Raw genomic sequence first — 14501 nt, 5'->3', positions numbered from 1 at the left:
AATAAATTAAGAAATATGTATCTAAAGATACCTACATAGTAATTCATACCTAATTAAAACTTAAATAAAAATTGATTTCCTTCTGCAGTAATATTGCACATCCATATTTATTTTACCCTACTTAATGGAGTGAATTTTTAGGAAAGAAAGAGATCGATCGACTGCCAGAACTAATCAGATTCCCGGGAAATGATTTTTTATAGCTGCCTAGCAACTAGTGTGTGTATGCAATATGTCTTACTATAAATATTTTTCTTCATTAGTGGATGTGCCAAAATTACAACGAATTATTAGGACTCATTTACTACGTTTTCAAACAGCAGTAGCTGATTTATTCAAGAATCTGGATGTAGGGTCTGGTCTTTGAAAATTTCTATAGGGGGAATGAGACCTTAAATCTTGAGATTAGTAGCACTTTACCTAGTCTATAAAAATTACAAAAAAGTACTACTTAAAAAACCACTTTACAGTCAAAATGCGCAGAAACGCTTGCGCACAAACAAACGAAGCGGGAGTCATGAATTATGACGTCATCGCCTACGGGAGTGTATGCCGTGACGTCAAACTTCACGATTTACCGGTATTTTTTAAATCGATTTATCTCGGTATATCTAGAAGTCGTAGAAGACAAAGAAAAATTCCGTTGGTCCTCATTTTTCCTGCTCTATGACTTTGAAACATCACCCAAGTAAGCGCAACTGATCTATTGTGGGATTGAGTGGTAATTCCTGTGTGCGGAGTCCAGTATGTAGGAATATTGGACCCAAATATCCTTATCCTAATTATGGGGTCGAGTGGATTGGAACAGATGCCTTCAGGCAGACTCCATCTGTCAAGGGTCTACTTTTACCTTGCTCTTCGGATCAATTTAATTTGAAGAAACCATCTACTGGTGAATTTGGATTTTGCTCTGAGGTTAATGAAAAGTACAGGAGAAGGCTCCCTTCTCCCATCACTTTACCCTAAAACCGTTTAGTCGGTAGTGTCGAGAGCCGTCAAAAAACTTCAAAATACCGCCAGCCTCTGTGACGCTGCAAAACCTTTTTTTTGTGGGCACTAAAAATTGACCATCGAAATTTTCAGCTGATTAGATTAGCTACCTTTCTTAATCGATGGTCGATTGACGAGGTGAACAGTAGATACAGTATAAAGAAAGTAAAAATACACAGCGTTCTCTCTGTGTTTGTACGAAAGATTTTAAGTTGGTTTTCTTGTACAAACTTTATTACGTTGTTTTCATTTGAAACAAATGATATTTTCCCACAAGTTCGAGACACATTACGATTGTGCTTGCATAGAAGTTCAAAAGGAAAAGAGCTCCTGTAATGTGAATATACTTGCTTGCTTTCTGAGCTGTTCTAATCGCAACTGATTCTGCCGTTTCCATTTTGTTCTGAAATTTTCGAAGCGGAGGTAAACAGATTTGGGGAATCGTATTGAAATATGAGAAAGATTTTTTTGACCTATTGCAATACTATCTCATTTCATTTTAATAGAAAGTAAAAATCATTTTACAGGCCGACATTTTTGGATGGCTTGGCCATATTTCCCGATTTGTGTTTTTAAGGGGTTCACTATTTACTACAGGTATTAAGATAATGAACTTGAGTGAGCGAGTGTGTTATATAATCAAAATCACTCAAGTATTCATTTGAATGGTTGCTGCCCACTCACATACAAGAACAAGACTAAAGACTGAGTAAAGTCGGAAAGACAAATCCTAAGCACTACCAACTGGATTCCTTGGATTTCTAAACTTTAATGCAATTTAAAATATATTTTAATTGTACCTACACGAAAACACATACTCGTACCAACGTGTAGATACATTAACTAAAATGTCAATAGCTAAATTTGAACATTGAAAAGAAGAATACAATAGATACGAGAAATACCGAGCCAGCATTTTTTTTTTTGTTAGAAAACATGCATGTATGTAGGTATGTAAACACTCTCAGAAACTAGGTGACTTCTATATAGTATAAATCAGAATCAGCAAAAATGTAAACCTACCTCCTGTTCTGGTACCAAGTTTTCACTTGTGTCTCGGATAGGTTCAGGGCCTCTGCCACATCACTTCGGTCCGCCACCGATAGATATTTCTGACATCTGAACTTGCGTTCCAAATACGCTAACTGAGCGTGAGTGAACGCGGTTCTCCTTCGACGCGGTTTTCTGCCTTTGGTAGTCGCGTCGTGGTTGCCTGTATGTAGGTTTAGTAGACTCTGATGTAGAAGCATGGGCAGGTTGCAAGCAATGTGAGGTTCCTCCGCACTACCGGTAAATCGTGAAGTTTGACGTCACGGCATACACTCCCGTAGGCGATGACGTCATAATTCATGACTCCCGCTTCGTTTGTTTGTGTGCAAGCGTTACTGCGCATTTTGACGTGAAATCTGACGTCACATCTCTTTGAATTTTTTAATTATAACGGCAATTATAAATTGAATTTTCGACCTTTTAAAGTTACTTTTTCGGAGTTTTGACCTCAGAGTTGTATTTTTCACAACTTTTTACGTAGGAATCGACCTTTTATTAATAATATTTTCCCAATTGCAACTCCTTGACGTCATAATTCATGACTCCCGCTTCGTTTGTTTGTTTGTGTGCAAGCGTTACTGCGCATTTTGACGTGAAATCTGACGTCACAACTCTTTGAATTTTTTAATTAGAACGGCAATTATAAATTGAATTTTCGACCTTTTAAAGTTACTTTTTCGGAGTTTTGACCTCCAGATTTGTATTTTTCACAACTTTTTACGTAGGAATCGACCTTTTATTAATAATATTTTCCCAATTGCTACTCCTCCATTACGACAAGGAAAGTCGTGTGCCGTTCACACCAGATTTTTCTCCCCTATTGTCTGTGTGTTTGTAACTTAAGATAATTGTGAAAACTCCTTTTTGCGTTTAACCTAACCCTATAATAACACTGGTCACTGCTCATTTGTGCCAGTTCTTATGGTAGCGATCACGCTAAAGTTTTAGACTAGGAAGATTCAGCTCTAAGAACATAGTGCTTGTGATAGAAAGAAGAAAAACAATCAGGCACCTATCAATTTAAGTGTGGGACCCAATTGGTACTTAGACCCTCTCAAACCCGGACCCAATTGGTAGCAAAAAACAGGTTTTGGGACCGAATTGGTTTCCTCCCAGGTAGAGGTATAGTAGGTAGGTAGGTATAATAAAAAAATTGAAACCCTAGTGAAGCTAATGGAAAAAAAATCCTCTCCATTTTTTCAATCTATAATTTTAGATACGTACCTATAATAAGGTAGGTAGTCCCTATATTTTTATTGAGCAATCGAACTGAGCTCTATAGTTTTACTTGTAGGTAGGTATAATAAAAAAATTGAAACCCTAGTGAAGCTAATGGAAAAAAAATCCTCTCCATTTTTTCAATCTATAATTTTAGATAGGTACCTACCTATAATAAGGTAGTCCCTATTTTTATTGAGCAATCGAACTGAGTTCTATAGTTTTACTAGTATAATAAAAAAATTGAAACCCTAGTGAAGCTAATGGAAAAAAAATCCTCTCCATTTTTTCAATCTATAATTTTAGATACGTACCTACATATAATAAGGTAGTCCCTATATTTTTATTGAGCAATCGAACTGAGTTCTATAGTTTTACTTCGATATTCTGAAATATTCAATTTGTCTACTGTCTGTTTTAGATAAGTCTCAAACCCGCTTCTGTTCAATACTTGATTAATTTGACTAAATTTGACAAACATGTTGAAACACACGAAGCCACGAAGGGAATTTGTTTACTAGGCCAGCCACTCAGGTAGACCTGACAGGCGGACCTTTTCAGCCGTAATACCTATACCTGATCGTGTATGTGGTCATCAGGTATCAGGTAGATCTGACAGGCGGACCTGATTAGGTGTATCTGTCAGGTCTACCTGATAGTGAGCGGCTATGGCTGGTTGGTAGCCTTAGATTTTGTGATTGATTGCTCGGGCCTATGTGGGTCCCGGAAGGACTCTTTTGCGGAAAGTTCAACGTTCTACAGTCCTCTGAATCTCTAGCTAGTGGAATTGTTTCTCTTTTCCATTGTTTCCCATGTCTCCTAGTAAAACTTTTAAACTTACGAAAGTGAAGCCACTTCAACCTTCATTTTCATTATTTGCTACTTCTAATTAAGAAAACCTGCCATCCTCAATCTCTGTACAAAACCCTCTAACAAATAAATAACCTTATTATGCAAATGAATGGCTGCCATGTTGGATTTATCACGAGGTACTTAAGATAGCTATACACATAGAGGGAAAATATCACGTAACATAGAGTATAGAGTACACTTAGACTTTGTACGTATCCAGAAGGTAACAGTGTTATGTTTATGTATGAGATTACACTCGTACGGGGTGTAATAGTGTGACATAAGGGGTATTTTTTGCCTGAATGCATCAAATCCGGATTCATTTTGATGAAAAAAAAGTCTTTTGAAAATTTGAATCCAAGGGGTCCACTCGAGGACTGGATTCGTTTGGTTCATAGTGGTAGAATAAAGGGATTCCAAAGAGAGAAGTAAAAAAATCTGTGTGAACATCACACGACTTTCCTTATCCTATTGAATGATGCTTATTTGAGTATTATTTTACCCTAACTTTTACCATATCTCTACACACGGACCAATGGCTGAAACTTTGAATTTAGGGACCTCAAAACGTGTTTTGGCATTAAAAACTGACCATCGAAAATTTGACCCGATTACATTACTTTCCTTCCTATAGGATAAGGAAAGTAAAAGTAAAAAAAAAAAAAAAATCTCTTTGTAAGAAAAATTAAAACGAATCCAAAGGATCCGGATTCTTGAATCCTTTGAAATACGGCTCTGAATTTGGAAAAGACGCGAGAATAATAGGGGCGGCCCGACCCGTAATGATCTGCGGACCACATTCTAAATCACCCCGTATTAGTAGATCTAGATACCTATGACTGAATTTTGTATAGGACTATACACCCTGTATAGATACCTACACATGACTGAATTTTGTACCTATGATAATATTCATTGTATAAATCTTGTATACATCTTTTGTAGGTGTATATATCTGTGTGAATAAAAACAATATGAAGCGACAAACTCTCTTGTTCAAACAAAGCATTACCTATTCTTGGGTGCATCGAATGAGGATAAGCCCTTTTAACAAGGACAAAGTTGGTACCTAACTCCTTTTTTTCCTGTTCTGTTTTCTGCGCTAATTCTAATTTTTATGGGTCCTTCAAAGTATTCCAGCAGGGTGGACTCACTTAGGGGCCTATACCTAATTAGCACCTTTATTTACCTGTGACAATAACTGGTACACTTGCCCTAACTAACTTATTACATAAAGTTATGCTATAGCTAATATTTCCTTATTACATAAAATATTCGACACATTTTAATATCTTATTACTTAGGTATTACATAAAAATTACATAAAATATTCTATGGTGTTTTGGCACTAAAATCTGACCATCGAAAATTTGACCCGATTACATTACTTTCCTTCCTATAGGATAAGGAAAGTAAAAAAATCAAAGGCTTTTATTGTCTAATAAAAAATCAAGGTGCATAATTTGATTAGTCTCATTATCTAAATAAGAATAAAACATTACTTAATTAATGCATTTTATTTTAAAAATATCGTTGTCAAGTTCCTACTTATTTGCTACCAACAAAGTATGTTTTTTCATTAATTTACTCATTTGTTATTGAACCACCCTATCGAATCGGTAAGCATATTACCGAGATACAACTCAAATCAAAACCTTTTGTAAATATTTTTCTGCCAATTATTGTTTTCGGAGGGAGACCTCAATTATGACAGCGAATAATCAGAAGTGTGATATGCTGATGTGATCCTATTACAGCGGGAGGTACAATTAATTGTAAGAATAAGATATCAACGGGATATCGCATCATGCCCATATTATTCAGTGTAATAGGGAGTCTTACGATTCACGATGATTTTATTTGAATTTTGATGGAATTTTATTTTGCACGGAATTACTCGTGGAGTATTGAGAAAAAGGTTCGTTAGGCCATGAACAAGTGGATGAGGACTGAGGAGCCAAAGCAATTATGCTAGGTATATATTATGGTCTTTGAATATTAGATAAGAGCTAGATTCGTATATCCGAAACAAAATTTTATCTAACATCAGGGTTCTACCTAAATAATCAAAATTTGAAAGCTTTAAAAAGGATATATTAAATTTGTACGAACTCAACCTTGGAAAGAAAGACTATAACCACCGGAATCAGAAATTTTAAAGCCAACCTGGCCTCCGGAATTTCAAAGTAGTACTAACTTGGCCACTGGCCTCGGAAGCAATGCCTTCTCGACCTATGCTCACGGCTCGGCCGTATCGGCAGGCAGGAAATTTTAAGTACAACTTGTTTCTAACTTAGTACTTTACAATATGTATCCGGTATGTAAAAACCTAGGTAAAATAGTATTTCCAAAGGATGTCAAAATTAAATAAATTCATCAATAGTAATATGTATCCGGGCTTTGTAGAATATATTGCGGTTCTTTGTCAAATTTCTATTGTAGGATTCGTACCTTTTATTGGTAAATAAATCTGTTTCAAAGAAATTCCTTTCACAAAGTATTTAACCTAGTTATTTCCAATATTATAATCTTTATTGCCCGTAAGTATATCAGTTTATCTAAAATTCTTTTTAGGCGAATATGGCAAAAAATAAAATACATCTCTGTCAAAATAAATGATAGGAAACCAGATACTGTGTTATTAGGGATTTTATAGATTTGGTTCGATACCTCGGGAGCTTTGAAATGGACAATAGCTACCTATCAAATCAGGTCTATAAAATGATACCCTAATCACTAATAATCTTGAGAAAATGAGTCGGAAAATGAGAAGTATAAATTAACATCAATTTATCATGAGTATGAGATATCATGCAATCATTATTAGGTGCATTTTACAAAACATCAATGGTGTAATGGAAGTATAAATTAACATCAATTTATCATGAGTATGAGATATCATGCAATCATTATTAGGTGCATTTTACAAAACATCAATGGTGTAATAAGAAAAGAAAATTAATTAATGTCTTACCTTCTCTCTGGGCCAAAACATCTCCTAATAAATCTTTAATAAAAAAAGACGATTTTTGTTGTTCCACCATACTTAAACGTTTAATAAAATGTGAAATCTCATATCAAGCAAGCTTTTCTTTTAAAAAATATTCAGAGATAATAGTTACCTTTCAAAAACCTTTTAAAAAGGGCTGGATGAATGAACGTGATTGGTTAAAAGCAAAAGGAAAACTTGATTTTCATTGGCGAAAGGAAAATGTTCCCCCTCCCCTTTTTTCTCTGGCTTTTACTTAAAGTTTTATGTTTATGTGAATTTTTTATACAAAAAGGACTAATCAATTATACTGAGAATTATGAAGAGGGAGAGGAGAGGAGGAAAAAATGAAAGTTGTAAAATTGCGCTCTGAGTGTTTTTAATTATTTTCCCATCCTGTTGGCAGGTACATCCATTTAAAGTAGGTGGTATTAACTATTATGGAAATAGGCTTCTGAGTTTTCAAAACATAATACTCTGCTTTCTAATTTATATTTAAAGTATTTTCATATTTTCCTTGTTAGAACGAGAAATGTACATGAAAGAGAATTGATCTTTTACAACGCATAAATACGGTGTTTTCATTAGGGAAAATTTTACCCATTAATGGGATACAGTCATTGAAAATCTTTTGCATCTGATTTTCATTTTTGATAGTCCGCTAAAGTCCCGGTTGAAATAACCTAAAAAACTCGTAAAAGGTATTCTCAAATAGAAAATAAAAAGTTGTAAAGTAACGCGAAATATCCTATCAAGTTAATAACAAGCAATGAAATAACCTAAAAAACTCGTAAAAGGTATTCTCAAATAGAAAATAAAAAGTTGTAAAGTAACGCGAAATATCCTATCAAGTTAATACCAAGCAAGGTATCCTTGCTTGTTATTAACAGACGGATTAGTATTCCTCAGCAAATAATTTATCACAAAATTTAAATAATCCATAAGCATTCATTTGACCGTATAGGCAAAGTTTTCCATAGTAAATTTCTCAGTACAAGCAGTGTTTGTTGTGTGAACTGAAAGATCAATTTTCTACCGTAGCTAGGTAGGTAGGTACATTTTATTTCTCTTAATCTATACCTATGGATCGTGTTAAGGGTTTGTCGGACGAAATATTTTTCTACGCCAATTTGTCTACGCCAAACCTACCTCGGTGGTGTAGTGGTCAAGGCGCTCGCCTGGTAAACAGGAAGGCGTGGGTTCAATCCCAGCCGAGGTATGGAATTTTATCCTCAATATAATTTGAGAATTTGACCAGAATAATAGTAGTAGCCTACTGCTGGAGTAAAGGGACTTTATAGTCCTATGCGAGCAGTATAAATAAAAGGAAAAAAAAAAAAAAAAAAAAAAAAAAAAAAAAAAAAAAAAAAAAAAACAACAACAACAACAACAACAACAACATACGAGTATTTTGTTCAATAAATGGGTAATGGACTTTGTGAAGTGAATCAGACCTCTAATTCTGAAGTATCTGATTAGTCTGCTTTTTGTTTTGGAATATTATCTACTTTCGAAACATTTTTCCTCGTGTGATTAACCTCTGGCAGAGTTGGCATATCACACTATTAGGTACCTATATGGCTTGAAAGTTGTGAGATTGTACATAGTAAAAGGCTGTACCTAGTATTTCATTTTTCGTTTCTTAGCGAGGTTACGTAGAGATTTGAAACACCATTTTTTCTCATTAGTCTCATTTCACTATTTCCATTTTTCCTTCTCTTTTTTTCACGATTTCAATGTCTCTATTTTCCTTTGTAATGTCACCACTGGTTGCTACTCATAATAAGTAGCTAGTCAGTTCTGCTCACAAAGTGCACGCCAAAATTGACGTGAAAATTGCAGCTTTACGAATATTCCCCTGTAAATACTATGAATTCACCCTGTAGAAAAATATACAAAAGAGACAAAAGAGAAAAATATAAACAAAAGATTTAAAAAAAGATTCAAGATGCGTTTCAGTTTCAAGTAGTGATATAGTATGTGTCTGAATAAATGAATATATTCAGTTGTTTGCTTGAATTAATGAATATTAAGTCCTGGGCAGGACTAATTCCCGACATTTTCAAGAGTTAATTAATAAAGTTTTCGTTTTAGGTACTTAGTGGCTACTTGACTAAATTATCTCATATCAGATGCCTTTTGTTGACACTGGTTAACGCAATTGTACTAGAAAGCCATATCAAGATTTAAAAAAAGATTCAAGATGCGTTTCAGTTTCAAGTAGTGATATAGTATGTGTCTGAATAAATGAATATATTCAGTTGTTTGCCTGAATTAATGAATATTAAGTCCTGAGCAGGACTAATTCCCGACATTTTCAAGAGTTAATTAATAAAGTTTTCATTTTAGGTACTTAATGGCTACTTGACTAAATTATCTCATATCGGATGCCTTTTGTTGACACTGGTTAACGCAATTGTACTAGAAAGCCATATATTTTACAACATTAAACACGCCACGCTCTTTCTTCGATAATGTATTAGAATAGTTGAGTTGGAAATTTGGATACATCTACCAATGAATAATTTCAACTCGGAATTTTGACACATCCACCAATGAATAATTTTAACTCGGAATTTTGACACATCCACCAATGAATAATTTCAACTCGGAATTTTGGCACATCCACCAATGAATAATGCAATTGTAACGAAATTTTACATAGGTTTTTCAATATTGTTTTTTTTTTTCTGTATTACTCGTATATTCACATTTCAAACGGTTTAATCGATTGATGATTCGGTGATTCCGCGTACACGGTGGGACACAAGGTTTTTTGTTTTCTTCTCAACTTTTGATCCGTCTTGTGCCAGTATACAACCACAATAAACACGACTCTTAGATTAAAGAACAAGCTGAGGACTAAGGTGCTCTTTGAAATAAAACATATTACGTCGACACTTGAGAATCCTGAGCCATGAAAAGCATGTCTCTTCTTTGAATGAGGGAAAATGCTTTCCCTGAAATTGTAATTAAAAATGGAAGAAAACCAAGTGTTTTTTTATTTATTTATTTAGAAAAAAATGTCGTACTTTCTGGTTTAGATATGTTTTTTTATACGTTACTAAAAAAAAAAAAATAATAATTACCCATGCAAATGATGAAATGATCTTTTCATTTGCAAAAAAAGAGAGGCATGCATACAAAAAGTTAGCAAAAGTACCTAGATAATTATATAAATATAAATACCTACATAAGTACCTAGAGGTAAAATTGTGAGACCTCGGAGTTTTTTTTTACCTAGGTTGGTTGACCTCATTCATAATATATGCTAATAAAAAATTCAATTATGTAGGTAGGCTTACCAGACGTTCGCTTTTCGGCGGACATGTCCTCCTTTTTATACGTTTGTCCTCCGTCCGCCCGCCTTTTTAAAATATAGCAAAATGTCCGCCTTTTTGAAGTTTCGGCCTTAAAAATCTAAATTACGTAATGTATCGTTTTCGTTGAGAATTTTAAAAAGTTTAAATGCAATTTACGGAAAATTCAGTCTTTGTACAATGTACGTACATTCAGTAGGTATATAAATAGGTGGTAAGTATGTAGGTACACTGTACATAGATTAAAAAATAATCATGTTACTTATTATATTGGTGGTTTTTGTGTTGATTATTTTCTGCGTCCTCCTTTTGGTTGAAATGTCCGCCTTTTTTTAGCCAAAATATCCTCCTTTTGAAATTTCTTGTCTGGTCTGGTCTGGTAACCCTATATGTAGGTAGGTATAATTAAAAGAAAAAACAAATAAAAAAAACTTACAAGTATAATATCTTAGTGCTTTACGTGGGGAATCAACCTGCATTGGTTTCCGTTGAGGAAGCCTTTATAAAGAAACAGCGGTTTGTCAAAATGTACAAAACATTCATACAAAATAATACTCCTAAATTGATTTAACTCCAGCTTTTAGTTATCCCTATAAGCCTAAATACACTAAACATACGAGTAGTATCCATCTTGTTAATAAAAGTTGCCTACTCGAGAACTCTCTTCATATTGAATTACAACGATTCCTACCTACGCGCTTATAAAAGTCAATAGATAAAAGAAGAAAAGCTCATCATTAAGATCAATAGAAACTGAAAGCTTCCAAACAAAATATGATAGGCAATTAAATTAATCCCCGCAGAAGTTTTATTCTAAAGAGATAACATCTACACTTTACTCACTGATGATGGTGTTTATGTAATGAACAGTTATTGTGTGGAATTTAAATATAGATTCGTGTTGACTGATGAAAAACCTCGTAATTAGGAATGTGAGAAAGAGAAAATCTACTGTACAAGAGGAGTTATCATAGCGAAATCATTTTAAGGGCTCAAAATGTTAATCCTTTTCACTCTCTATGGATTTAACAACCCGTCTTGCCTTTGAAAGATGAACTTATGTGGTAAAATTGTGGTAAAAACGTTGTTAAATTGGTCCATTTCTTAATCCTATCCATCAATCCATCCATCCATTTCAGTACCTAATATAAAGAAAATAAATACACGAAAAAAAGTTTAGTTATTACAGTTAAACCTCCGTGTTCATTCAGATCGAAAGGGCTGTCAGCACTTGTAGTCTAGATTACAAAAACAAACAATGCGGCAATCAAAAGCTTTCGTTAGCTCGGAGGAGATACGAAACAAAGTGTGGGGATGATATTGATGGTTCAATTTGTATCTAATTGGCACAAGCTGGGGGGTCTGTTTAGATATTCATAAGTCGTGTATTATCTCCTGTAGTACAGAAATATAAAATACACTTTTAACTTCTTGTTTACTTTTGTATTTTGATGAAAGTATGGATTTTCCTCTTTTTTTTTCTCAGCGTTTTGATAAAGTTAAGTACGGTAAACTTGAGTAGGTACATAATCCAAAGTACCTACTACCTACACACCTAACAGTCGTATTATAAGGATAAACAGATAATAGTACTCGTACCTTCTACATATGAGAAAAAAAACAGTTAACAGTACCTATATATGAGAGAAAATGTTGTCTTTACTATAGACTCAGTACGTAGGAGGAAGTTTATACTCCCTAACATAGAAATCAAAAGTATAAATAACATTAAAAAGTGAAAACACAACATTATGTAGATACTTCCTACCCACATAAAGGAAAGAGAAGATTGTCGAGAATACAAAATATTAAGGTAAAATCTCGAAACTGATAATAATGATGGTAAGAGGAATGAATAAAAGGAATAAATCTCTGAAGGTTGAGTAGTTACGGTAATGATTTAGTATTGAAAAACGAGAGAAACGGAAAACGTAGAAAATTATTTTTTCTTTTGAATTTAAAAAAAATATGAAAAGGAGAAGAAAAGAGAAAAGGTGGAGGGGTTAAGATGGAAGTGATGTAATCGAATGGAAATGTTTGAACCAATAGGAAAATGTCTGTACCGACATATTTTCGTTTTATTTTTATATCTACGTACCTGTACTTTATTTCATTTAATGCTAAAGTGTAAGGTTCATTTGAACAATATGGTAGGATTCGTAATATCGCATCATAGGGGGATTTTTTGAAGGGGTTTTACAGACCCTGCCATAGTCTGAGTAATGATTTGGAGAGATTTCGATTTATCTCTTTGCAAAAATATCAGGGAAGGTGGAAGAAATTTGTAAAATTCAATTACACATTACACTGGACTAGTAGATACATAGGAGTTCCGGATTTGATTTCCGGTGGGATTGTAACAAACATTTTTTTTTTGTTTGAGGAGGTGACGATTTCTAACCCATTTTTAGACGTGCTAGAAACTTGCAGTTTTCACCATTTGGACCCATTTTTCAAATAAGTTCTTTTTGCACTCCCATTCCCTGTAGCGTTTTCTGGTTTTAGCTGCTTCCTTTGTTGGTACAGGATATTAATTAGGACAGTGTTCTTGTTTTTTGTTATCATCTGTTATTTGTGGCATAAATGCCTTGAATATAAGATAACTGAAATTTTTTTAAGAAAATCAAAAGAAGATCTTTCGTTTTTTATACAACATTTTTAAACTATAATAATCATTATTTATCTTCATTAGTAGGTAGGGGTAATTACAATATTAATAAAAACAAAATATATAATAAAAATCAATAAATAATTTCTGAATAGAAAAACACGTTTTTGTCAGCACTAAAAATAAAATTAGTGAACGATGGCAAAGAACTAGTCGAAATTTAATAATAAATAATTAAAATAGATACTAAATAACCATTAAATTTAATTTGTAATATTTTAAATAGGTATCTGAAGTATGCCTGAGAGACATTTCTTCCATTGAAACCAAATTAGATAATAAATAATTTTTGCATCAAGAACCACTTTTAATAATTAATATCTATTACTATTATCTACGTTTCGTAGTATTTTGAGTCAAATCAGTGTAATATACCTCTCACAACTTTATCGTTTTTGAATTCGAATTTTTGACCAAGTTGTGAGATGGTTTATTTTATTCCCTAATAATAAGTATAAATATAATATTGAGTAATGAAGTAATACGTAAAGTTGAGTTTTATGATACAGGAGAAAAATGATGACGAACCATATAGCCAACTAATCTGAAACAGAGAAAATGGCACAGAAAAAAATTAATAATCATGAAATGAGAAAACAAGTATCTAGCTCTCATGAGATTAACTTTATCAAAGCAATATATCTAAATATCTACTATCAGATGATACAGGAGAAAAATGATGACGAACCATATAGCCAACTAATCTGAAACAGAGAAAATGGCACAGAAAAAAATTAATAATCATGAAATCAGAAAACAAGTATCTAGCTCTCATGAGATTAACTTTATCAAAGCAATTTATCTAAATATCTACTATCAGATTCTGCATAAATTGTGGAGTAACTATTGTTCACTGCATCTTGGATTTGAAATTATACCCTAGGTGCCTTGTCTGATTCCTTGGAGGGACTCTTGCCCAAGTTAGCTGCAGGGGTAGCTGCAATTGAAAAATTAAAATCTTGCATTAGTTCGTTATATTTGGGGGATAAAAATACGTGTGAATGAAAAAGGTTTTATTTCATAGTTGAAGTCAAGCTCGATTGGTATGCATAAAATTTGGCTCCTCTAGCCTAGCTTGTTCTCTTTTTTCTTCTTCTTTCACTTTGCCATTATCCCAATTTCATTTGGGGTCGGCATTTCCCTCTTTTAATCTCCCCCTCCACAATCCTCTATTCCCACTTCCTCTCTTCTCCATCCCTTCTCCCCTCTAACTTAGCATGCTTCGGTATATTTATGTCGAAGAACACTGGAACAGCTATAAGTTTGTCCAAGTTTTGTAACCTAGAATAACATATTTTTATTTAAAGTAATAAAACTTTTGTTACAAGTTTTGTAACCTATCAACATTATCACGTATCGTTTGTTGGTTCAACGATAAATTTAAAGAGCAGTAGAAGAAAAAAGTTGACACTTA

At 33.5% G+C, this 14501-nt stretch overlaps 2 protein-coding genes across 2 annotated transcripts in view; both read right to left on the bottom strand.

The window, feature by feature from the left end:
- Nucleotides 1–1302: 1302 nt before the first annotated feature.
- LOC113468865 (homeobox protein H40-like) lies at nt 1303–2270 on the bottom strand. Its single transcript, XM_026826119.1, has 2 exons — nt 2014–2270; nt 1303–1393 (listed from the first exon to the last, which is right to left on the bottom strand). The coding sequence occupies exons 1-2, from the start codon at nt 2238–2240 to the stop codon at nt 1303–1305; spliced, it is 318 nt and encodes a 105-aa protein (XP_026681920.1). The 5' UTR covers nt 2241–2270.
- Nucleotides 2271–13626: 11356 nt separating this feature from the next.
- Nucleotides 13627–14501, bottom strand: part of LOC103512724 (twitchin-like) — a 29463-nt gene continuing 28588 nt past the window's right edge. Inside the window, exons 22-24 of the mRNA XM_026826118.1 lie at nt 13966–14024; nt 13776–13791; nt 13627–13631 (exon numbers count right to left, since the gene is read on the bottom strand). Coding sequence (XP_026681919.1) covers nt 13627–13631; nt 13776–13791; nt 13966–14024 — 80 coding nt within the window. The remainder of the gene's footprint in view (nt 13632–13775; nt 13792–13965; nt 14025–14501) is intronic.

The sequence above is a fragment of the Diaphorina citri genome, unplaced genomic scaffold, assembly GCF_000475195.1.
Source record: "Diaphorina citri unplaced genomic scaffold, Diaci psyllid genome assembly version 1.1 scaffold877, whole genome shotgun sequence".
Classification (NCBI taxonomy): Eukaryota; Metazoa; Arthropoda; class Insecta; order Hemiptera; family Psyllidae; genus Diaphorina; species Diaphorina citri.
Note: the sequence above shows the minus strand (reverse complement) of the source record. Positions and strands in the feature narration are given on the sequence as shown.